We start from the raw sequence: 25,903 nt of genomic DNA, 5'->3' as shown, positions 1-25,903 counted from the left end.
GGCATCTACATCCTGATCAATTAGCCTGTACTCGGCTGAATATTATTCTCCATGCCTGTAGAATTTCTATAGAACAGAAGGAGGCCATTCAGCCCATCAAGTCTGCAACCACACTCTGAAAGAGCAACCTACCTAGGGCCAATTCCCCACCCCAATCTTCCCCACCAAACCTGCACACCTTTTGGACACGAAGGGGCAATTTTATCACGGTCAATCCACTTAACCTGCACATCTTTGGACTGTGGGAGGAAACCGGATCACCCGGAGGTAACCCACACAGACACAGGGAGAACGTACAAACTCCACACAGTCACCCAAGGCCGGAACTGAACCCGAGTTCCTGGCGCTGTGAGGCAGCAGTGCTAACTACTGTGCTCCCTATTCGCAAATAATTGATAGGGTTTTCCTTCACTAGGTCCAAAATAGCAGCCCTGACTGCCTCCCACACACTCCCATATTGCTTTCTTTTCAAGCTCGTTTATCCAACTGTGCAACCAACACCTTCCAACCTCCCTGTCACCCACCACGCTCCTCCCATCATCCTGCACAGTCACTGCCTCCTAATTTCCATTGCTTCTGTTACTAGTCAGCAACCCCCCCCCCCCCCCCCCCCCCCCCCCCCCCCAGGTTCCCTAGACCCCACTATGTCGACCTCTCCATGCCCTTTGTTGGTCTGGTCCCTTCCCATCTTGGTCCACATGCATCTTTTCCACGACCCCCCCAGCCCCACATGAAACCATCCAATAACCTCCTCATGACTCCACACAATTACGTGCACAACCGTCATTGCCCAGAAAAACCTTTCCCCACCCAAGACTGGGTCCCAGTCATTCAGGCCATGCCGATCACTCTAACACGGCCCCTACAGCCCAGGAGCCTGTCCAATAGGCCCTCGACAGCATGGCCTCACCCTTGTGACAGTCTCCCCAAATGCCCCCAACAGTGTGACCTCTGCTCCAGGATAGTCTGTTCAATATGTTAAGATTGTTTAATATTTTGTTTTATTTGGAAAAAGTATTTGGAAAATAAACAACAACAAGAGGGAGCAAATCTGCTTCTTGGCTCAATATCTTTAAAAGAAATGTTTATCCAATTAAGGGACAATTTGGCGTGGCCAATCCACCTACACTGCACATCTTTTTGGGTTGTGGTGGGGGGGGGGGGGGGGGGTGAGACCCACACAGACACAGGGAAAATGTGCAAACTCCACACAGACAGTGACCCAGGGCTGGGATTGAACCCAGGTCCTCGGCACAGTCAGGCAGCAATGCTAACCACTGCACCACCCTTCTTGGCTCAATATCAAAGTGCACTGCCAAGGAGCATTCCGGGATGTTTTGCCGCAATGCTACGATACATTAATTCAAGTTGATGTTTCTTGTCAATGTATCCATTTTACACAACACAGTCATCTCTGAGATAACCATTTTAAACCCACGATGAGAAAAGAACATTAGCTCCATCGATACTCACCCTATCCATCAAACACCGCAACCTGATCCATTACTCTCCTCCCCACCCCCCTCAACTATTCTAAAAACGAACACCTGGGACAAGGCAAAAGAAATCTGTGGCCGATACAATAGAAGGTGAAAAAAACATGAACAGTGCAGGATTGCTCATTTTCAAATTGTTATAACCTGCCTGCTTACCACTGGCTGGGAACTAATGGCAATCCCACAACCCTTTGGGAGTATGAGCTTCCCCAATGAGGGGGGGGGGGGGGGTGGAGAAATCAGTAGCAGTCTCCCTGCATAAATAAAGCTGGCCAGTATGGAACCGGCTAGAGGAGAGTGAGCAGCAAGGGAAGTTGCTGCTGCTGTTGTATATATATATGTCATTGTAAATAAATGTTATTTCTTTCTATCCTTCAACTCGTGCTGGATTCTTCGTGACCCTCACAAAAAAAACACTAAAGATGTGGGTCCGATGTAGACAATCTTACAGAAACTCGACTCGATTTCAGCCGTGGACCCGTGGCAGGAGGAATCCCCTACCCTGGTAATAGTTGCAAAATGCGAACCGATGGTGTAGTCATTTGTACAATACCGGGCCTCCCCAGGGTTGTGCGCAGTGCAGTCAGACTTCGGTGAAGCTACATTTTTGCAACAGCGCTGCAAACCCTTTGCCAGTGTCTAATTTTAATTTCTTTTAAAAAAGAAAACATCAATTTTCAAACCACAACCACCCCACCACAGGAACAACTCTCTCTTTGTCTTCAACACTGAAGACTGTAAAACATTCACATCTGCAAGCGCCAAACCCAAGGTGCAGATCCCAGTGTCTGAATGAATGCGTCTACCCCACACCTACCCTGGTACACGCAGACCATGGTTTCCAGTAAATTGTAAACATATTTAATGCACATTCTTAAAGTGATGCATGGCTTAAACCACTGTTGGATCTGAGCGGATGCTACATGCTAACTTGTGGTTTCAGTGATTAATCCCACATTGATACAACATGGTATCGCATTGCCATCCACTTGCTACCATATGTTTTCAAACAACAATAATTTACATTTTATAGTGCCACCTTTAACATGGAAGCAAATTGCCCCTGTGTGCTTTGGAGAGGCAGATCCGCAACTGTATAGACATCAGGCCAAAGGATTAAGAACAGTGACCAAATATTTTGTCAGAGGATGGGTTTTAAGTAGAATCTTAATTATGGAAAGGCAAAGAAGGTTCTGGGAAAGATTTCTGGAACTTTGGATGTTGTCGGATAAATGATTGTTGAAGGCAAATGAAGAATTAATGATGTATATATAATTGGGGGGGGTTCTTTTTCTACCCCCAACTCAGTCCGTGCATTGTACAGCCACACTGGAAAATTAGTGAGAGGGGTGGGGATGAGTGGATATCGTCAGGCGCATTAAATAGGAGGTGGCATTATGAGCCGTGGGGGCACCAGCACGGTGCTGGGCTCACAGAGAATGCTGGACGGAGAACTGGCGCTATGGAAATGTAGCCCAAACTCAATGTGCGCTCTGGAGCAGCGGAGCTTTGATGCGGGAAGGGCGAGGAACGTTCAGTCACCCAAAATACACACACAAAACTGCACTTCAGAGTAGACTCGGAGAGCAAGAGTGGAAAGGCAATTTAAAAAGTGGCATATTTTGAGGATAATAAACGACAGTAGCATAGCGACGTTACTGGATTAATAATCTTGGGGACTGGGGTAATACTCTAGAAACATCAGTTCAAATCCCACCACAGCAGCCGGGAGAATTTATATTCAATAATTGACAAGTCTATGATAAAATTCTGGTATTCCTAAATATTGGTCATTAAACTACCGGACTGTCGTAAAAACCGATCAGGTTTACGAAGGTGCTTCCTGCTGGAGGAGAAATGGAATCAAAATGCTGGGTATTCCTACACCACATGGACAGCAATGGCTCAAGAGGGCAGCTCACCACCACTTTCTCAAGGAAAGTTAGGAATGGACAGTAAATGCCGGCCTCAAGTGATGTCCACATCTCAAAGACAATTTAAAAAGTCAATGCCGTGGAAACACTAAAATCAGCAAATCACTGCATGTGCTGGAATCTGAAACAGGAAGAGAGGACGCTGGATAAAACTCAGGCAGCATCGGAGAGGAGGAGAACAGAGGTGATGCTTCGAGTCCTTTTGGCTCTTCATCAGAACTGAACTGAGGGAGAGCGTGTTATATATTAAAGTATAGCTGGAAAAGATTGCAAAAAGATGTCGCAAATTTAAGAACACAAGACAGAAGGCCCGGTGTAGGAGTGTGGGGGATGTCGAGCATTGAAGCAATACATGTATGGGATGTTTTTTATAAAAAGGGGGTTTAAAGTGGAGGAGAAAGGTCACAGTCTAAAGCAGCTACGCTCATCGTTGAGTCCCGAGGGCTACAACGTGCCTAACTGGAAGATGAGATGCTGCCCCTCCAGCTTGCACTGGGTATCACTGGAGCATTGCAGCAGGTCAAGGATGGAGAGGTGGGCATGAGAGCCAGGTGCTGAGTTAACCTGGCACGGTACAGGTGAGGTTGGGGTCATGCTTGCGGACTGAGCGAAGGTGTTCCGCAAAGCGTTCGCCCAGTCTGAGTCTAGTCTCCCCACTGCAGAGGGAACTGCATTGGGACCACTGAATACAAGAGACCAACTTGGTCGCTTTGAACAGACACCTTCCTCTCTTCCTATCCTGGGTGCCAGGCGAGAACCACGTCCACCTCTGTTTACAGACATTAAAAATCACCATGATAGAATTTACAGTGCAGAAGGAGGCCATTCGGCCCATTGAGTGCACACGGGCCCTTGGAAAGCGCACCCTACTTAAGCCCACACCTCCACCCTATCCCCGTAACCCAGCAACCCCAGCTGACCTTTTTGGGCACCAAGGGCGATTTATCATGGCCAATCCACCTGACCTGCACATCTTTGGACTGTGGGAGGAAACCGGAGCACCCGGAGGAAACTCACACAGACACGGAGAGAACGTGCAGACTCCGCACAGACAGTGACTGAAGCCGGGAATCAAACCAGAGATCCTGGAGCAGTGAAGCGACAGTGCTAACCACTAGGTTACCGCGGCGAAGGCAGAAGTATTTTTGACAGGGGACTGTCGCGGCAGATGTTAAAATGCAAGCTAGGGTGGACTGCTGGAGGGCCAGGTACCCACACGTTTGAACATAAGGCGGTGACCCGTGACCAGCTGTTAACGAGTTAAACTCGGTCCCGTAAGATTGGAAAATAAAGCAAAGCAAAACTCACTAAATGGTACAGCTCATACTGAGAGCACAAATAGAACCACAAAAAAAAAAACCCAACATAAATTGGGGAGCACTGAAGGTTAAAGGGGGGGTTAGCCCTTCACAACGCTCAAGCAAGCGACATGTCGAAAATGAAAAGCAAATTTTGAGCAAGTCGGATGTGGTAACGGCCTGGAAGCTGGGAGGAAGCTCAGGGTGGAGGGTGGCGAGTCTGGACTGTATGTGATACACCGCACTAGCTTACAACAAACGGAAATACGTTACCTTGAAACACACTGCAGTGGCGAGAGAGAGGGGAAAAAGAATGTACTGTCACTAATTAAACTGGCAAACATCTTGAGCTGGAGGAAGGAAGCTAGTGAACGGCAGACAACGTCTGTACGAACCAGAGGGGTGTTAGTACATGTCGCTGCCTTCTAGAGGCCAACAGGATGTGGGCTCGTGCAGACGTGTGCAGCAGAAATAAAACCACATGGGCACATTATTCATCTGCAGCCGGGGTCAGGCGTAGCACCGTTCCGAGCACGCAACTGACCGCCGATGTTAAAAACAGCAGGTCCCCTCAACTCGCTGCTTTCCTGTGGCCTTGGCCAACTCGGCCTCTCTGCTAACGTTCTCACGGCAAGGGCCGCCCGTCTTCGCTAGAGGTGCGAACGGAAAGCGTCGTCTCCATCGTTGGTGTCCAGGCCGACATATCCCACCCCCAACCCAGTGGGGGAGGGCAGCTCAGTAAAATAGAACAGATATTACTTCCAGAATAAAATGGAACCAGACGACAATAGAGAGGGCGGTAATAGAATCTTACAGCACAAAAGGCCATTCGGCCAGTCACACCTGTGCCATCTCACTGATAGTGCAATCCAAACTGCCTCAACACTCCAGCTCTTCCCCCCCTCACCACACACACACACACACACTCTTGAAAATTTGTCCTCAACAACGTCTCCAATTTCCTTTTTGATATTTCTCCTTCTGGCACCATTTCGGGCGGCGTGTCTCAGAATGCAACAACCCTCCCCGAGCAGAGATTTTTCCTCCTTTCTCCTGAAGGTGGTTTAAATCTACGAGCAAGTGGTTGTGCAGCTGAAAGGGGTCATTGTCCTTAACCCTCTCTGCTCCAGGGAGAACAATCCCAGTCTACACGATGGCCTTTCATCTCTAAAGGATTCACATTGAAAAGGAGGAAGTGATGCTCCAGATGCACAGAGGTCTGGACTGATCACGCTGCATTCAGTGTTGGACACTGGATCAGATGCATTACAATCATGCCCTGCCATCTGGATTCGCCGACCATCGGAAATAGTTTCTCTGTACCTATCCTGTTGAATTCCTTAATCTTTTCACAAGTCAGGAGTATCATGGAATATTCTCCACTTGCATGGATACATCGCCAAGACGGTGTGACACTATCCAGGACAAAGCAGTTGTTTGACTGGCACCCTATCCACCACTTAAGCAGTCACTCCCTCCATCACTGCGCGCTGCGGCAGCCGTGTGTACCACCCAGAAGAGGCACTGCAGCAACTTATTGACGCTCCTTTCACAGGCCCCTTATAACCATCACCTTGGAGCACTACGGCCGCAGACACATGGGAATGCCACCACCTGCAAGGATTCTGGTCCTGTCACATCGAAGCTGCTGTAGAGGAGGAAAGGAATGGGAACAGGCCCACGGTCGGAGTAACAAGCGTGAAGCAGGATAGTGGGTCAATTGTCTACAAACCAGGCGGAGATACAATACAGGACATCTGGCCGCCCTCACAGGAAAGTGGACAGGGAAGGGATCAAAGTCTGCTTGGAGAGGGGTGGGGACATTGGGAAATAGTTTTAGGAAAATCCATGTTTTGTTTTCTGATCAAACTGAGGACAAGAGGAATTGTTGCCAGCAGAAAAGAGTTCAGCAACAGGCCTGGAGCAGTTGGTGCAGCGTAGCTGGGAATTCCAATACTTGATCTTGAGCTGGGAGTTTTCAGAAACACAGTAAATAAAGAGGTCGGCTCAGCCGTGCCTGAAGGACAGATCTGCAAAGTGGTACAGCGAGGATCTGCCTCATTTACAAAAGTCTGCGTTGTGTTGTGTACACAAATGTAAATGGATCAGATCCATGTCCCAGAATGGCTCTCCGATTTCCTTTCACCTTGCAGAGCACCAGTCGAGCACAGTAAAGGTGATGGATACCAGACCAAGGGGAGCTGTTTTTTTCTTTTAAAAAGCTGCGCTTTTCAGGAAAAAAACAACTTGTGTTTTTACAACAATCGACAATGGTTTCATGATCATTATTAGACTTTTAATTCCACATTTTTATTGAATTCAAGTTTCACCATCTGCTCTGGTGGGATTTGAACCCGGGTCCGCAGAGTATTATCCTGGCTCTTTGGATTACCTGTCCAGTGACAGTACCACTACACCACCACCTCCCCATTCTGTACTCTTTGACCGTCACACCCAAACCCCCCCCCCCTTAACCAATCTCTTTTTTGTGGGAGAAAGAATGCACTAAAATAAAACGGTGCATAAATAATTCCTTTTTGGATATTTTGCTCATAATTCCTCCATTTTCTAATCAGTTGGTCTCCCCCCCCCCCCCCCCCCCCCCCCCCCAACCCCACGCCGTAACATTCGGTTTTACCAGTGTGGTTCCGCAAACTGGAAAGTGGCCGCCATTGCCGGCTGTTCCTTGACTCGAGGATGGTGCCCACTGACGTGTCGCAGGGTTTCTGCTCTTGGGTCCTTGCCTCTCATTAGCATATAGCGATCGAGAACGGTGCGGTCACGACTGTCCAAAGCAACCTGTGATATTATCACTCACAAATGTAAAGAACTGTAAGGGTTGATGTTGTCTCCAACCACTATCAGGCATCAATGCTAAGCCTTGTGGGTGAGAGGTTGAGGAGAAAGCTAAAGGACAGACTGAAGGAAAGAAAGTGTGAGTGAGAGCAGATCATAGTTATCGTATTAGTGTCAAGATTAGTAGTGGATGAGTGTAAATTGTATGTTTATTATCAATGGTTGGTTATTTAGGAGTAAGTGTCGAATCCAATTAAGTAGTGTAAATAAATCTATAGCTTTGTTCAATATAAAAGCTATTTTGTGGTCTTTGTGAACACTACTCCAACCATCCTAGAATTAGCAACACAAAGTACACCGCACAGCCCACCTCGTTATGGCTCGGAGGATTCTTCCTTTGTTGTCAAAACACAGCTTGTAAACAGCAACCTTTTACACCTGCAATCAGGTCCGAATCACACACAAGCAATAGGCTTTGAATGTTGCCTTTTGCTTCTGGTTGAGGCGCTGCAAGCTGGCATCATGAGATTGGACCATCTCAACCCAGTTCGTGGCAGGCAGCAAAGGGGAATTCAGGAGGAATCTCTTTACCCCGAGAGTGGTTAGAACGTGGAGGTCGCTACGGCGAACAGCATCGAAGGAGTCGCTAGGGACGTGAGGAGAAGGAATCAGAAGGTAATGCGGCTAAAATAGATGAGTTAGGGTTGGAGAGTAAACAGTAACACAGACCAGTTGGGTCCCGTGTCCTATTTCTGTGCCGTAAACATATGCTACTAAATTGGTGAGAGAAAATTCATATCAGTGGAAAAAAAACTGAAAAGAAAAACGTGCATTTATATAGCGCCACGCATGACTGTCCAAGTGCTTTAAAGCTGATTAAGTACTTTTGAAGGGTGGTTACTGTTGTAGCCTGACAGCCAATCTACACACAGCAAGCTCCCACAAACAGCAATGTGAGAACAATCAGATAATTCCAATGCCGTGATCAATATTTATCCCTCAATCACCATCACAGATGATAACTCCCCTGCTCTGCTGTGAAATAGTGCCATGGGATCAGTTACATCCACCCAAGCAGGCGACGGGTCCTTGGTTTGGAGTCTCAGCTGCAAGGCAGCACCGCCAATGGTGCAGCGCACAGTCAGTGCGGCGCAGGAGCGTCAGTCTACGTTTTCGTGCTCAGGTCCCTGGAGTGGGACTTGGACCCGGAACCTTGTGTCTCAAGTTGCCGTCCGGGGTAACTTGGGAAAAGGCAAACTGCGAAATGGAGTGAAGGAAGTTCCTCTCTTCATCTAAACGACAGGACACAACAAACGAGTGGGCAGCAAGGTAGCATAGTGGTTACCACAGTTGCTTCATAGCTCCAGGGTCCCTGGTTTGATTCCCGCTGGGTCACTGTCTGTGCAGAGTCTGCGCGAAGTCTGCATCTTCTCACCCGGCTTCCTCCGGGTGCTCCGGTTTCCTCCCACAGTCCAGGTTAGGTGGATTGGCCATGCTAAATTTCCCTTAGTGTCCAAAAAGGTTAAGTGGGGGTTACGGGGATCGGGTAGATACGTGGGCTCGAGTAGGGTGCTCTTTGTAAGGGCCTGTGCAGACTCAATGGGCCCAATGGCATCGTTCTGCATTGCAAATTCTATGATCTACGACACCAGGCCCATGCACGTCATTCAGAACCAGCGCACAAAATGTTCTCTTTCACCTAAATTATTCACAGGAATCTGCAACGTTCAAGTTCTACAAATCCTCCGGGGTGTTTGAAGCCAGCTTATTCCACGGAAAAATGATTTATCAACAAGGCTCAACCATAAAAATTACTTTTGAATTTAAAATTGTATTATTTGCCCACCTATCGGACACAAATATTACCAAAGATGCAATCTCTCTCTAAATCTTTATATACGCTGCCCCTCATTTAACAATAGCAGAATCAGGCAGCTATTGGTCCAATCCTTCAGCCTATTTACTTTCACAGTTCCACTTAGTGACACTTTATTGAGATTTTCTCGTCCAATGTACCTGCTGGGCCACAAAACACTTCTTTTGCTTGGAAATAAAAAGTACCTTCATACCGTCACGTTCCCTTATGATCGAACAGTCACGGCCAAATATTTCCAAAATATTTCAATTTAAAATCCTGCTGTATCTTATGGTCTGGCAAATACAGTACTACTATTTTTGCCCATTTTTAGTTGTAGTTGCCCTTTGTCTCGCTCGGGCATTTTAAAGGGGTAGTTAAGAGTCAACATTGCTGTGGGTCTGGAGTCACATGTAGGCCAGATCAAGTAAGGACATCATATTTCCTTCTCTAATGGGCATTGGTGAACAAGATGGGTTTATACAATAGACGATGGTTTCATGATCATTACTGAGACGAGCTTGATGTTCCAGATTTTATTTATTAATTGAATTTAAATTCCACCATCTGTTGCGCTGGGATTTGAACCCACGTGCCCAGAGCATTAATTTAATTTTGAATTTAATTTTTTTTTTTTAAATAATCTTAATTGTCACAAGTAGGCTTACATTAACACTGCAATGAAGTTACTGTGAAAAGCCCCGAGTCGCCACATTCCGGCGCCTGTTTGGGTACACGGAGGGAGAATTCCGAATTCTCAGCTGATACGGGAATTGAACCCGCACTGCTGGCCTTGTTCTGCATCACAAACCAGCTGTCTAGCCCACTGAGCTATATCAGCCCCCAGCTAAACATTAGCCTGGACCTCTGGATTGCTCACCCAGTGACACATCACCACGTCACCATCGCCCCAGACCATGCTGGAGAGAAGTAGTGTCTGATGACTGGACAGCATAAAGGGTGGCCAGACTAAATGAGATGATCTGTCGGATGGGCGTTGTACTGAGTCCACGATGAGGACATTATTGACGCCAACCAAAATGTGGGCAGTGCAAGAGGCAAATGCATGGGAGAAACCGGAATGTTGAAATCGGGGATTGCAGACAATGGGATTCCGCCCCAAATCCCATCCTCGTCTCATCCAAACTGCACCCCGAAAGGTGCACAAATCCATACAGATTCCCAGGCCCAATCCATTTGCAATTATTTCTCGAGGTACAAACCAAACGTGTGCCAACAATGCTACACCCAGGAAGCTCTGATAGTCCTCCCCTCATCTCAATGAGATACCCGAGCACCACTGACAGAGATTTGTTCCTTTCTGCCTTTGGCCCGAGTCTGCACTGGCCCTCTGAAAGCCAGTCTGCCGTAACCCCCGTAACCTTGCACATTCTTTATTTTCCCGATTCCCCCTTGAATACCTGGACTGAACCTGCCTCCACCATCCTCTCCAACCGCCCTCTGTACCCTCTGGCTGAGAAACATTTCCCTCACCGTTACTTCTACTCCTTTTACTGATTATTATGGATTGGTGCCCTCGAGTTACAGATTCATCTATTCATGGGTGTTTACAGCACAGAAGGAGGCCATTCAGCCCATCATGTCCATGTCAGCCAACAAAGATCTGACTACACTAATCCCGTTTTCCAGTGCTTGGCCCATAGCCCTGGAGTTTATGGCAGCGCAAGTAAATATCTAACTACCTCTTAAATATTCTAAGAATTTCTGACTCAACCACCCTTTCAGGGAATAGGTTCCAGACTCCCACCACCCTCTGGGTGAAAACGTTTCTCCTCCATTCCCTTCTTAGCCTTCTATCATTTACCTTAAATCTATGCCCTCTGGTTATTGACCCTTCCACATTTCTTTCCATTATCACAAAACAGTGTCAATGTAAAAGGCATTTTCCAAAAAGGGACAAGAGTTAAAACGGATTATAGTTTAACATCTGCGGTAAGGAACAAGTTGGGATCTTTAAATATGAAATGAATCATCAGCTAGCTGAAGAGAAATTAAATAGAAGCAGACAAAACAGCATTTCAGAAATGGAAGACAATCTTTAAGGTGCTGACAGGGGAAATGCAGTGGATGCGGTATATATGGACTTTCAGCAAGCTTTTGGCAAGGCAGGCAGGCATGGAGACTATTGGGGAGGATCAACAGGTATGTACTTGGGGGAGGGGATCACACAGGATCCAGACTGGTTATGAGCGACAAAAGAAAGCCTTGACGTTAAAGACAGTTTCTCAGAATGGGTATTAGTTGTATTACACAGGGTCCTGTCCCCAAACTGCTCGTGTTCACTAGCCAGCTTCGCCCGATTAAGAGGTTCAAATGAAATTGTTCTTAATCCAGTTCAGAGTGCATATAAATCACCAGGACTGAACTAATGCCACATTCTCTCCAATTAGAACCAACGATAACCCAAACAACGTATTGGGAGTAAAACATGGCGCGCACACATTTTCCCCACTGTGCCGCCATATTTTACACATTTGCATCATATCATCAATACCAACACCAAGACACAATAGTAATATCAATGTACGGCAGAGCGTTGACACATTCAAACTCAATGTATCTCCATCGCCTGTATAGACCCAGGCTGCTAAACAAAGTTGGGTACAAATTCAACAAAGTATTACCTACTGTCATGAGGAAATTGATGAATACCCGTGTAGTCTCAGTAGAATAAAAACAGACGAACAGGTTAATTATTCCCCCCCCCCCCCAAAAAACCCTTCAATAACCTGTGGTTAACTGGACAGCTCAGTGGTTAGCACTGCTGCATCACAGCACCAGAAACCGGGTTCAATTCCAGCTTTGGGTGACTGCGTGGAGTTTGCACTTTCTCCCCATGTGGGTTTCCTCCGGGTGCTCCGGTTTCCTCCCGCAGTCCAAAGATGCATAGGCGAGGTCGATTGACCATGCTAAAATTGCCCTTTAGTGTCCAAAAGGATAGGTGGGATTACTGGGTTAGTGTTGGGGGCGTGGACTTTAGTAGGGTGCTCTTTTGGAGGGTCAGCGCAGATTCGATGGGCTGAATGGCCTCCTTCTGCACTGTAGGGATACTATGAATCGCAGATCAGGAACCAATGAACTTCCAGAATCGATGAATAGGAACACACAAGACAAACAGTAACAGCGGTTGTGATCGGCCAAGTCCCAAGGGACTTTGAAGAGTCCGGAACTGTTGTTAATCCAGCTAAATCTGGGGCAAATGGTAAGGAAACGCAGGGAATGGCATTATTTCAGAGGGGAATCCTGGTAAAATGTTTTTGGTGGGGGGGGGGGGGGGGGTCGGATTTGGGGACGGTAGGAATTACCAACCCACTTGTCTCATCTCCGCACACCTTCAGCAAGCAGGGATTCGAAGGTAAAGCCCGCCCTTCATGTCCAATGTCTTGTTCTTGTGAGCTCGGGCTAAAATAATTCAAACTCCTCATCTTTGAGCGAAGACACCAGGTATAATGGGGCCTCATTGAGGTGGCTCATGTGAAACTAAATACTAAAATGGCTCACCTTGAAGCACGGCTACAAGTTAAACCACAATCTAGGGTGCTAGGAGTGGAAACTAGTGAAGTCAGACAAGGTCCTGACAGCAGGGGAACCCAACATCTCAACAGTTCAGCACACTTACACCCACATAGTCCCAATAACAAAGAGGCAACGCATCACCATTAACACTGTGACTGTCACAGTTCGCCACCACTTTCTAAGACAGCCACAGTTGCAACTTCTCATGGTTAAAGAAGAAAACATCCAGTTTCGCTCAACGAACAGATCAGCCCATTACCAGACTGCCGTGAGAACACAGTCCTCTCCCTGCGTCTGAAACATTCACTGCTACTGTCATACACTTAATACTGCGACCACTGTTCACCGCACAACTGGTATTAACATTCAATCCAGCAGAATGGAAATTAAGGTAAGTAACAACACTGCATAATATACATTGTCAAACTGCTGTGTATCTAAAACACTTTGGAATAGCACAAAGGAAGATGGCTGTGGTGGTTGGAGGTTAATCACCTCATATCCAGGTCATCACTGCAGGAGCTCCTCAGGGTAGCGTCCCAATCCAACTATCTTCAGCTGCTTCATCAATGACCTTCCTTCCATCATAAGGTCAGAAGTGGGGATGTTCGCTGATGACGCCACAATGTTCAGCATCATTGGCGGTGACTCAGATAAAGAAGCAATCCATGCCCAAATTCAGCCAAGACTTAGACAATATCCAGGTTTGGGCAGATAAGGCCCTTTGTTTCCCACTTCACCCTCCCTCCCCCCCGTCAACCCCCGCAACCTTTCAGAGGCTCCTTCATACCCGCCTTGCACCCACCCCACCCTTCATATCCCCTCTCAACTCTCTTTTCATGGGCATGGCCCCCCTCAGACCCTGACCCTTGGCAGTGCCACCCTGGCACCCACACACTGATATCCTGGCAGTGCTGCTGCCGGCTTTGTAGTGCCAACAGGTCACTGTGGCCATGACATGGTGGCCGTTTTCCAGGGGGAGGTCGGGCAGGGTTATTCCTAATTTCCCTGACCACCCAGGGGCCTCCGATAACCCGGAAGACCCCCAGGTACCTTTCCACCTGGTCCAGTTTGTGTGAGCCGGTATTGAATGGCGCCCGGCTGGGGACTCCCTGGGTAGGCTGTGAGGTGAGCTCGCCTTCGTCAATTTAATACCTATTTGGGCGTGGGCGGCTTGGTCATGCCCATTGAGGGCAGGATCCTGATTGCGCCACCTTTCGAGGTCCGAGTAGATCCTGCGAGGTGAACTGGCTGCTTGGAGGCCCCGCGCTGGTAGATCACACCCGATGGATCCATCGGCCCCTTTCTGGAAAACCTGTGACTCTAAATGCCGTAGGTCTATTCTACAGTCAACCGGCATGAACCACTTTATGATCCATTTTAAAAACAGCATCTAGAAACACCATCACCTGCCTAACAGCACAGGGGGCGTACCTACCCCACATGGGCTTGCGCGGTTCCAGGAAGCAGCTCACTCAGCACCTTCCCGAAGGCCATGAGGGTTGCGCCATAATTGTCGGCCTAGCCAGCGATGCCCAGAACCCATGAATGAAAGTTTTAAAATCTAGGGAGCAATCGTAGAGCATGAAACACTGTAGTGTCTCCACAATAACTTCCTGAGCAAAGATCATAGCACAGACGTACCTCCAGTAGGAAAGGCGTCACTGGAATAAACGTCTTGGTGCTGTCAGACAGCAGCGTCAGCGCTCGGACACAGTGCAATCGAAGAGGGTAGTAACGGGCTGTGGGCACCAACCTGAAAAATAAATTCAAAACACAATCACATCTGGTTTTGTGACGGTACTTATGATGCATGCACACAGACGCACAAGTGGATGTGCGCACATGGATGCACAAGCACACAAACACAGGTGCGCGCACAAACATGACATGTGGATGCACGGATAAATAGTCTTTATTAGGGAAGTTAGAACATACGGAAAATACTTGCAAAAAAATCAGCTCAAATATTTAAGGCGGCTGGATCATTTTTAATCTCGATTCCAGTCAAAATGTAACCTGAGAATATTTCACACTTGCGTTAAAAATGTCTTTTCTTTTATTAATTGCTGTCAGTGGATTTAGCCCCTCACTGATCCTGGTGTTCCCCGACTTCAAATTAAGAAGTGTGGCTGCGCCAAGAGGGCACCAAGATGATAATTAAGCATTTAATTGGGCACTGCACATTGACGCTTCTCTTCAATAACACTTAGCCTCTCAGTTGGTCTTCCTGGCTTATCAGCAGTGGCCAGAGTCTGCTTCAAGCCACTTGACAGAGCCACTCTGTATCGATCAACAAGAAAGGTTGGGTGGTGGGAAGATTGATCCTCTGAAATGCTCTCTGCCTTACCGATGGAACTCGACTTCTCCCAATCGAAACAGAGGCCACACCACACAGAACCAACAACATCTTGCGTTCGCATAGCACCTTTAACTTGGCAAACCGATTAGCAGATGTTTTCCTCATGGCCTTGGAGGTAAACCCCCGAATCCATAACGATTCAGAAAGCAAGAGTTCACATTTACTTAGCACTCCGCGCAGCTGGCGCTGGCAAAGGACCATGGATGCTGGAAATCAGAGGTAAAAACAGAACATGCTGGAAATTCTCAGGTCAGGCAGCCTCTGGGAGAGGGGAGCAGACTTAGCGTGTGCGGTGATCAGAACCGATTTGAGGCTGCCAGCCCCGCAGAGTAGATCAGGCATAGGTGGGAACTTTGGCAAAGGACTGCGGCAATGTACTACAAGAGTTAAGGAGGAATGTTGCCGTTTCCTCTATTCAGGTCATGCTTAAACGAGAGGTTTTCAACAAAGTGCTGAATAATTATGAAGGAGCTAATTGGGAGAAATGTCCTGAAACGAATAAGCATCAAAACGAGGAGGAAATAGAGGAAGAGGGCACTCAGCAGAGCACAGACCTGCGTCACACTGTGTTAACTGTACTAAGTAGCTCTTCTTCTTCTACTCAATGCCTGGCTGGTGCTCTACATCTACAAAGCTGAAAAAAAAATAATCTTTTGACTCAAGAGTCTCCATCTCAGGAAGGAGGCTGCAGGCTAATCCACGTCCAACAACCTGCTCTGAAAGTTCTGCCCACATTTTGACAGCTGTGACACACCCCAGGCAGCAGCGGAGACAATCCACAGCATTCTGGAACAATCAACCACATCCTAAACAAAATAACTCGCAACCGTCTAAATAAAAAGGCAATCCGCCCCGTCTCCCAAATTTAACGTATCCTTTGAAAGACATTTGAGGATCCGGATCCTCAGCAAAACTTAACCCAGTTCTTCCTTGGCCGAAACCCTATCTCTGCCCAAGTTTCACAGAAATCCATCCATTAATTTCGGAAATATATCATTTACTGAAAACAGGCGAATGGGGGTGAAAATATTCACTTCACCCACCTGCAGTGGTGGAGGTAACAATACGCTGTTCACTCACACCCCCGACAGGCAAACACAGTTACGCACCCTGCAACAAACCTCATGAAGTCCGAATCGGTGTGAAAATAAAGCTACAACATTTTAATGGTGTTTTAGATGGCATAACAGAAATTTCAGATTTTTAAAATGCTAATCCATTTGATCTCTGCTGGCCAGACAATAAGGACGCATTTCAACTTCTTATTACATCCCAAGATTTCTTGTCGCAAAATGGCCTTTTCGTGAGAGGCGTGTGTTTGAAGAAAAAAAACCACAAAGATAGGTCCAGCCCGACCCACGACGCTCGATCAGATCAATCCTATTTTCACAGCCATTCGGTTGCATCTTCATTTCCAAACCTCCCCACGGTCTCGCTTGCTCCGGAAATCCGTAATCCCCTCCAACCCTACACACCTTTGGGATCTCCGCATTCCTCCAATTCTGGCTTCCGGTTTTCATAGCTCCACCAGTGCCAGCTGAGGCTTCAGCTGCCGGCGGCCACGTGGTTTGGAAAGCCCTCCCCAAACATCTCTGCTTCGTCAAGATCTACTTTGACCATGCTTCCGGTCAAACGCTCCAAATCTTCAACTGGCTCCGGGTCCCGATTTTAACCTTCAAGTGAGCGGGTTTTGAGCGAATGAAAATCAAGCCCTCGAGATCACATTTTGCCTGGTAACCAAGTGCCTTGGGACATTTAACTACATCCTAGGTGCTATGTAAACGCACATTGTTGGTGAATCGAACAATCGTGGGACAAAAGACCTCTCCAACCAAAACCATAGTTTTAAACTTGTGCTCATGTTCGAAATGAACAGTGAAAGGAGTGACATTAAAAAGAAAAAGAAAAGAAAATCATTACACCAAAGTATAAGAAAAAGACACTTTAAAAAAAAAGTTTGGTTGATAGAGGGGAATTCCATTGTTACAATATACTGTTCCTCATAAAATATGCCACAATCAGCACCTGCTTTAGTCTTTAACACTACCACTAACACTCCCTTTGTCTTAACCCATGACATCTTTGTCAAATCTCTCCTTGTTCCCACCTATCCCTGATCTACTTGGCTCCACCCCCTCTTAAACGGTATTGAATCCATCGCATTTCTCCACCTCTTTAGTTCCGAAGAAGAGACATGGGGACTCGGAACACTAGCTGTGTTTCTCTCTCCACAGTTGCTGCCTCACCTGCTGGGTTTTTCCAGCAATGTTTTGTTTTTATTTCAGGTTTCCAGCGTCCGCATCATTTTGCTTTTATTTAACTTGTTCCTCCTGTGCGAAGGAGTTTGTTACTGGAAGATTAATACATTTACAATCGTGCTGCGTGAGCATAATTGCTCGGCCGAGGGAGACAGGAATTTCCCTCCATCACCCAGCAATCTATGGATCCATCTTGGCAATACAGCGAAAGCACTACTCCCCCCGTAACCAATATCTTAATATTAATCATCACTTCATTTTAGCTGCACTGATCGTAGTTAAGATGAGTACCAACTTCCGCCACACTTACAAAATCAATGATCTTATGATTTTTTGGGGGTTCAAAAAAAACGATGACCCATTTGTAACCTTCAGGGTTGTAGTCACATTGCTGCAAGGAGTGATTTAATCTTTTAATGAAACAGCTGATCGAATTAATCATGTCCTGGGCACAACCGGGCTCGCACATGTTAAAACCTCTCAAACTTCTCAAAAAGGGGGTGACCATGGCTCCAAGGGTTAGATTATGAGGCAAGGTCACATCCACTGGAATACAGGTTGAGGATTTAAAGATTTTGGGGGATTTTGATAGGGTAGAGCGAGAGAGGAGCTTTATTCCCTGGTGGGGAGGTTAAGGACAAGGCCGGAAATCCTAAAATCAGGGCGACGTTATACAGGGAAACAACCCTTCATACAAAGGGTGGTAAAAATGTGGAACTGCTTGCCACCGAAAGCAGTTGTTAGCACAATCAATCATTTAAAATATGAGATCAATAGACCTCTGGCAGTCTTTAACGTTCAGGGGTATGGATGGAATTAGGATGCAGATCAGTCATAATCGCACGGGATGGAGGAACAGGCTCGATGGGCTGAATGGCCTTCTCTGGGAAACAGTAGCAACAGGGAAATGTTTCATCTTCTTTTGGGTTCCAAGTGGGCCGATTGTTAACACAACTTAAGTCAACTAAATACTCCAGCATCAAAATCCACGTGGCCAGCACCAGTCCCGTCTGGGTGTTCCTCCGCAGGCACTCGGTACATTACTATGAGCCCCCACCCTGTGGTTACACTGCCTGGAAGGCTATTGCTCCCAGCCCTATTCATGTGCAGCTTATTCCAACCTGTGCAGACCATTCCTGTCCCAGGACAGGCCCAACATACAAAGCCTCTTCCTTCTACCTCATTCCCTTAGCCATGCTTTTCTACTTCTGGAAGTTAGCAAATCACCAGCACACACGGAGAAGATAGAACAAAGCCCATTGGCCATTTGGGAAGCATCAGGGGAGTCATGCGACTTACATCCAGTACTCCAGCAGAAGTGAACATGGGATTCAGAGATTCCAAAGGAATGTATGGAAAGTAATCTCAGAAATACTCCCACCGCCATGCTTTTGTCCATTTCAGAATAGCAACATACGTCAGGTAAATGCATGGCTCAGGGAAATGGTGTAGAAGGAAAACTTTGTACGTTGGGCTGGTTCCGGGCGGAGAGGGAAACAAAGTTAACGTTTTGGGTTTGTGTGTCTCTTCTTCAGAGCTGAAGAGGGGTAGCAAAAGAATAGTTAGAATTGGGTTGGGGGTATGTGTCAGGGATGGGCTTGGGTTTAGATTATTGAGGATAGGGCATCATAGGTAGGGGTATTAGGGTTAGGGCAACATCTTTGGGTTAAGGATTGAAGGAATGCGTGTGAACGAAGAAAGCATTCAAAACAGAATTGTCAGCATTAAAACATTGATGACGAGAGAGAGGGATGATATTGCATCTTAGATGTGGGCAGCATGGTAGCACAGTGATTAGCACAGTTGCTTCACAGCTCCGGGGTCCCAGGTTCGATTCCAGGCTTGGGTCACTTGTCTGTGCGGAGTCTGCACGTTCTCCCCGTGTTTGCGTGGGTTTCCTCCGGGTGCTCCGATTTCCTCCCACAGTCCAAAGATGTGCAGGTTAGGTGGATTAGCCATGATAAATTGCCCTCAGTGTACAAAAAGGTTAGGTGGCGTTACTGGGGATGGGGTGGAGACAGGGTCTCAAGTGGGGTGGTCTTTCCAAGAGCCGGTGCAAACTCGATGGGCCGAATGGCCTCTTTCTGCGCTGTAAATTCTATGTACACAGGATTGACAGGTCCCATCTTTTTCAGGAAAGGCTGACCGGATGGCAGCATTAATAAAAGATTCTATAAGTGCAGAATATAACGGTGTTCTGGAGGGCTATGTTACGACTGCTCCAAGTAGAGTTAAGGTGTCGGAAGGGAAATGGGGCAGTTCTTTGGGCGCATTGGGACCACCAAAGGATGGAAGCCAAGTGGGAATGATTTCTAGATAGTTGGAAAGACGTCAAGAATACAGCAATGACGTCAAGTGGCTCCAAATGTGGTCAAAGTGGGGAAGATTTAGAAAATGCGTCCAAGAATACAGCTGGGAAAAGAGCATAGTTTACTTTAGTTCTGGGAAATGGTTATTGGAGAAACAGCCGCTGTGACATAACAATTTGAAACTATCAACCAAGGTAGAGTTAGATTCGGTATAAGAATAGAGGTGGATAACGGAGAGTTGCGGCATTTAGTGTTGAACTGGAAAAATCTCAGAGTTGGAAAGGGATTTCACTCAAACAAACTGGGTAGAAAAAAGTTAGACGACTTACGGAAAGAGAAACAGAACAGACGATAATATTTCAATCTGTCTTTAATAAGAAAACCGTGCCTTGGGATTGGAGAGTAGCCAATGTAACATGTGTGTTTAAGGAGGAACAGAGGCAATAACCAGTTACTGCAGACCAATTAGTATAATGCGAGAACATTTTTAACAGTCCACAGGGATGAATTTCCACAGGTTCTCCCACTCACCCAATGTAGCAATGGCGACGAGTTGGGGAGACTCCAGTGCCTAAGCATTCATCCCGCCATAACCTGAGCTCAATTTAGTCTGCAGTTAAAGATCCACGCGATAGCTAAAGCCAGCATGAACCTTCTGAAGACATTTTGTTGTGCTTGACAAACTTAACAGAGCTGACTGGTTGAATAGATCAAGAGAATACAGTAGACATAATGTAACTGGGTTTGCAGAGGGCATGTAATGGGATTATTAAGGTGCCTCACTGTAACACGAGGAAGTGTAGCAGCTTAGAGACGAGGACAGAACTTTCCTGTCCCACCCAGCACAGGAATCGTTGTGATGGGGCAGGAGATTCTGAGGGGCCAGCAACAGACCCGCTGACCTCAGGTGGGAATTTCTGTTCCCGCGGCGGGTGGGATGGGAATTCCTGCCGAAGGCTTCCAGTACATATGAATCATTTGGAGGAAAATGTAACTGGTCTGATCAGAGAGTTTGTGGAAGATACAAAGGTGGGTGGAATTGCGGATAGCGATGAGGTCAATCGGAGGATGCAGCAGGGTATAGATCGGTTGGAAAAGTGGGCAAAGAGATGGCAGATGGAGTTTAATCGGGACAAATGTTTTTTTTTAATAAATTTAGAATATGCAATTTTTTTTTCCAATTAAGGGGCAATTTAGCCTGGCCAATCCACCTACCCTGCACATCTTTGTGGGGGTAAAACCCAAGCAGACACGGGGAGAATGTGCAAACTTCACACGGATCGAACCCGGGTCCTCAGCCTAACCGGGACAAATGTGAGGCAATTAATTTTGGACGGTCTAATACAGGTGGGAAATATACAGTAAATGGCAGAACCCTGAAGAGTATTGCTAGGCAGAGGGATTTGGGTGTATAGGTCCACGGGTCACTGAAAGTGGCAACGCAGCTGGAGAAGGTCAAGAAAACACACAGCATGCTTGCCTTCATCGGCCGGAGCACTGGAGTATAAAAATTGTCAAGTCATGCTGCAGCTGTATTGAATGTTAGTTAGGCCCCACTTGGAATATAATAATAATCTTTATTAGTGTCACACATCCAGAAGAATGTGGAGGCTTTGGAGAGGATATAGATGAGATTTATCAGGATGTTGCCTGGTATGGAGGGCATTAGCTATGAGGAGAGGTGGGATAAACTCAGTTTGTTGTCACTAGAATGATGGAGGTTGAAGGGCGACCTGATAGAAGTCTACAAAATTATGAAGGGCATGGACAGAGTGTTTATACAGAAGCTTTTTCCCAGGGTGGAAGAATAAATTACTAGGCGAAGGTTAAAGGTTCGAGGGGCAAATTTGTTTTACAAAGCTTAGTGGGTGCCTGGATTTTGCTGCTGGAGAAGGTGGTGGAAGCAGGTATGATAGTGACGTTTAAGGAGGGTCTTGACAAATACATGAATAGGATGGGAATAGAGGGATACAGAGTGCGGAAGTGGGCGGCATGGTGGCACATGGTTAGCTGCCTCACAGCGCCAGAGACGCGGGTTCGATTCCAACCTCGGGTGACTGTCTGTGTGGAATTTGCACATTCTCCCCGTGTCTGCATGGGTTTCCTCCCGTTGCTCCGGTTTCTTCCCACAGTCCAAAGATGTGCAGGTCAGGTGGATTGGCCCTCGGTGGGATTATAGAGATAGGGCAGGATTGGACCTGTGTGGTGTGCTCTTTCAGAGAGTCGGTGCAGACCCGATGGGCCGAATGTAAGGATTCTATGAAGTGTAGAAGGTGTGGACGGGCAGCATGGTCGGCGCAGGCTTGGCGGGCCGAAGGGCCTGTTCTTGTGCTGTGCTTTTCTTTGTTGACTGAGGTGAGGGTTCAGGGAGCATCGTGCGCCCCAAAGATCAGTGACAGGTCCACTATTATTCTCCACAAAGATACTGATGTTGACTTCGGACATTCAGAGCATGACGCTGAAACTTGCTTACCGAACTAAAGCCTCTATAAAACCTCGGGGAAGATTGAAAGAGACTTCAGGAGAACATAAAGCTTAGCAGAATGAGGCAAGAAGAGAGATTTGATTTAATATACAGGCAATTCCCGGCTTTACAATGTTAGTGTTATGATGAATGGCACTCCGGATTATAAATGGACACCCCATTTAGACTATACAACGTTGGTTTCGATTTTACCTTGCTGTGCCAGCACATCCAAATATGCTCATTGATGTTCTGTTCCGCCCATCTGTATGACTGGGCAGGTCGAACTATCTTTATTAGGTTGGAAACGGGTGTTGTGTCCTGTGAATTCTTTTGTCATGGCCATAGCACTTTTAATTCATTTATATGGTTATGCGGCGTTTAATAAGTGCTCACCCTCGCAGACGTTCAAGGTTAAACAGGCGACTGACGGTGATCAATGGCTTCATTAAAGCCCCCGCATTAACTGAGGAACTTGTGCCAAGGCATGCCAGCACCACCAGTTGCCTTCACAACTCGACAGGGCGAGAGCAGAGAGCATTTAACACCGCCGGGCGCTCTTTGATATCCGGCCTTGGTTCATGAACCAACCCCTCCACATTTCTACCATTGCTTCTATGGGAAAATCAGCTCCAACTTACGATGTTTTGACTTAAACCGCGGCTTTCAAGGAACTGACTGTGTCGTAAGTCGGAGGACTGCGTGTAGAAATGGATTGAGTGATAAAAGGAACGAGAGGATAAACTCGATGCAAAGATGCCGAGTGTGTGAATGTGGCAGTGGTTTCAATCCGCAATTCTTTACAAGTCCAGGTAGGGTAAAAAAAAATTAAAAAGAACAAAAGCAAAGTAGGAGAGAGTTCCAAAGCAAACACATAACCGTTAACCGTGGCTTTTAAAAATGAATTCATGGGAAGTACACGTCGCTGGCTGGGACTAACTTAACTGACCTTGAACTGAATGCTTTGCTCGGCCGTTTCACAGGGTAGTTAGAAGTCAACCATGGCACGGTGGCACAGTTGTTAGCGCTGCTGCCTCACAGTGCCGAGGACCAGGGTTCGATCCGTGTGGAGTTTGCACATTCTCCCCGTATTTGCGTGGGTCCCACCCCCACAACCCAAAGATGTGAAGGCTCTGCGGATTGGCCACGCTAAATTGCCCCTCAATTGGAAAAAGAAAAAACTGGTACTCTAAATTTATTTTTAAAAAGAGTCAACCACATTGCTGTGGGTCTGGAGTCACTTACAGGCCAGACCAGGTAAGGGCGGCAGATTTCCCTCGCTAAAGGGCTATAGTGAACCAGATAGGTTTTTATGACAATCGACAATGGTTTCATGGTCATTGTTAAGACTTTTTAGTTCCAGATTTTTAATTAAATTCAAATTTGACCATCTTCCGTGGTGGGATTTGAACACAGGTCCTCACGGCATTGCCCGGAGTCACTGGATTACTAGTCCAGTGACAATATGCGTTGCTTTGTACAAATCTGAGCCGCGTGCGATGTTTTGGACACTCCTCGTCCAATGTAGATTCGCCAGGCAACGGTTGGCATGGCAAACGCTAGCAATAAGGAGCAACTGAAGATAATGGGACCCTCCCATTGAAGCAAAGGAGATTTAATTTTGAGAAAGAAATTGTGCGAGGCCTTGTCATGGTGAGCACGAAAAGGCTGCCGTTGAAGGGGCAGTGGCGAGGGGACAATCAATTTAAGAGTAAGTAAGAGGGGGCAGCACAGTGGGGCAGTGGGTTAGCATTGCTGCCTCATGGCGCCGAGGTCCCAGGTTTGATCCCGGCTCTGGGTCATTGTCCGTGTGGAGTTTGCACATTCTCCCCGTGTTTGCGTGGATTTCGTCCTCACAACCCAAAGATGTGCAGGATAGGTGGATTGGCCATGCTAAATTGCCCCTTAATTGGAAAAAAATAATTAGGTACTCTAAATTTTAAAAAAAGTCAGTAAGAGTGAGCAGAGGGGCAAGAAGAAAGGTCTTCACACAGACTGCTGTTCGGAGTATGAAATATGTTACCATGGAGATTAGTAGAGGCAGAAACAAATGCCTCTATGAAATGGAAGAATGGCCAAGGGCAGGGGAAGATTTGAGGTTACTGGACGATTGCAGGGCAATAGCATTCGTCTTGCTTTCCTGGATTAGAAATCCCTGCGACCAGTCAATGAACATGTCTGCAGATAGGAGGCTTAGGTATATAAGCACATACCCTGTGATGTTACCCGTTCTGTGTGACACAGGGACTGAGATGCAATGGCACAAACATCCTTTTGGCAGGATGGAATAGCCTGAAGCTTCAAAGAAAGTGGCCCGACCCTGAACGACTATTTTGTTGGAATCCCTGGAAGGAGCTCCGTCTACCAGATCTGCCTGCAGGTAAATGGAACCGAATTCTTTGTAGCCGGTATATACGACATGACTACGCCCACCCATGTTGCTAGTGCAAATATTCACACAAGACATCAAGAGTGTCAAATTATCACGGTCGCTTATTCATTTTATCAAGATGACTTGCACGTTTCTGTGGAAATTTGAGCTGGTTTAGCTCAGTGGGCTAGATAGCTGGTTTGTGATGCCGAACAAGACCAGCAGCGCGGGTTCAATTCCCGGACCAGCTTACCCGAACAGACGCCGGAATGTGGCGACTAGGGGCTTTTCATAGTAAATTCATACTTGTGACAATAAAAGGTTATTATTATTAGGTGCAATTCTTCTGGAACCATATAAATTAGCTCGCCCATAGCTGGGCATAACGTCGCGCCTAAGAGGCCACCCTCCCCCCTATTATTGATCATTTTGAATGGCCCCATGGCCAGTGCAAAACACCAGGAACTAAAGGCCGCCCCAACCGTACAGACCACAACTGCAACAACACATCTCAAGGCCCCAGGGGAAGAAAAAGAGAAAGAGTTGCATTTCTGTAGCGCCTTTTCTAACTTCAAGGCATCCTAAAGCCCTTTACAAAAAATTAATCACTTTCTCTGAAGTGTAGCCTGGTGTCTGCAGAAGCCAATTTGCACAAAGCAAGCTTCCCAGACGACAGGATAATGACCAGATGTCAACTGTTGGTTGAAACACAAACATGGGCAAGGACAAAAGTAGAACTACCCTGCCCATCGTCAAATAGTGCCATGGGATCTTTCACATCCACCCGAGGGAGCAGATGGGCCCCTGCATAATCTTTCATCTGAAAAGCAGCCTATTCACAACCTCTGTTCTCTTTGACATCATCTTGATGAAAGCATGTTAACCACTAGACCCGTTCTCCATTTTAAACACATTTCGTACATTCAATGGAATCCCTACAGTAGGGCGGCACAGCAGCACAGTGGTTAGCACTGCTGCCTACAGCGCTGGGGACACAGGTTCAAATCCTGGCCCTGGGTCACTGTCCACGTGGAGTTTACACATTCTCCCCGTGTCTGCATGGGTCTCACCCCCACAACCCAAGATGTGCAGTGTAGGTGGATTGGCCACGCTAAATTGCCCCTTAACTGGGGAAAAAAATTATTGGGTACTCTAAATTTAGCATGGTCAATCCACCTAACCTGCACATCTTTAGATTGTGGGAGGAAACCCACGCAGACACG

The 25,903-nt window shown here is 46.9% G+C and overlaps 1 protein-coding gene across 2 annotated transcripts in view; it reads right to left on the bottom strand.

Annotated features, from left to right (window-relative positions):
* Positions 1-25,903, bottom strand: part of noc2l (NOC2-like nucleolar associated transcriptional repressor) — a 185,613-nt gene that overhangs the window by 77,597 nt on the left and 82,113 nt on the right. For both annotated transcript variants that reach the window (XM_038821980.1, XM_038821981.1), the window contains exon 12: positions 14,561-14,672. In XM_038821980.1, the coding sequence (XP_038677908.1) occupies positions 14,561-14,672 (112 nt within the window). The remainder of the gene's footprint in view (positions 1-14,560; positions 14,673-25,903) is intronic.

This window comes from Scyliorhinus canicula, chromosome 16, assembly GCF_902713615.1.
Source record: "Scyliorhinus canicula chromosome 16, sScyCan1.1, whole genome shotgun sequence".
Taxonomy (NCBI): domain Eukaryota; kingdom Metazoa; phylum Chordata; class Chondrichthyes; order Carcharhiniformes; family Scyliorhinidae; genus Scyliorhinus; species Scyliorhinus canicula.
This window is presented reverse-complemented; position numbering and strand designations above follow the sequence as displayed.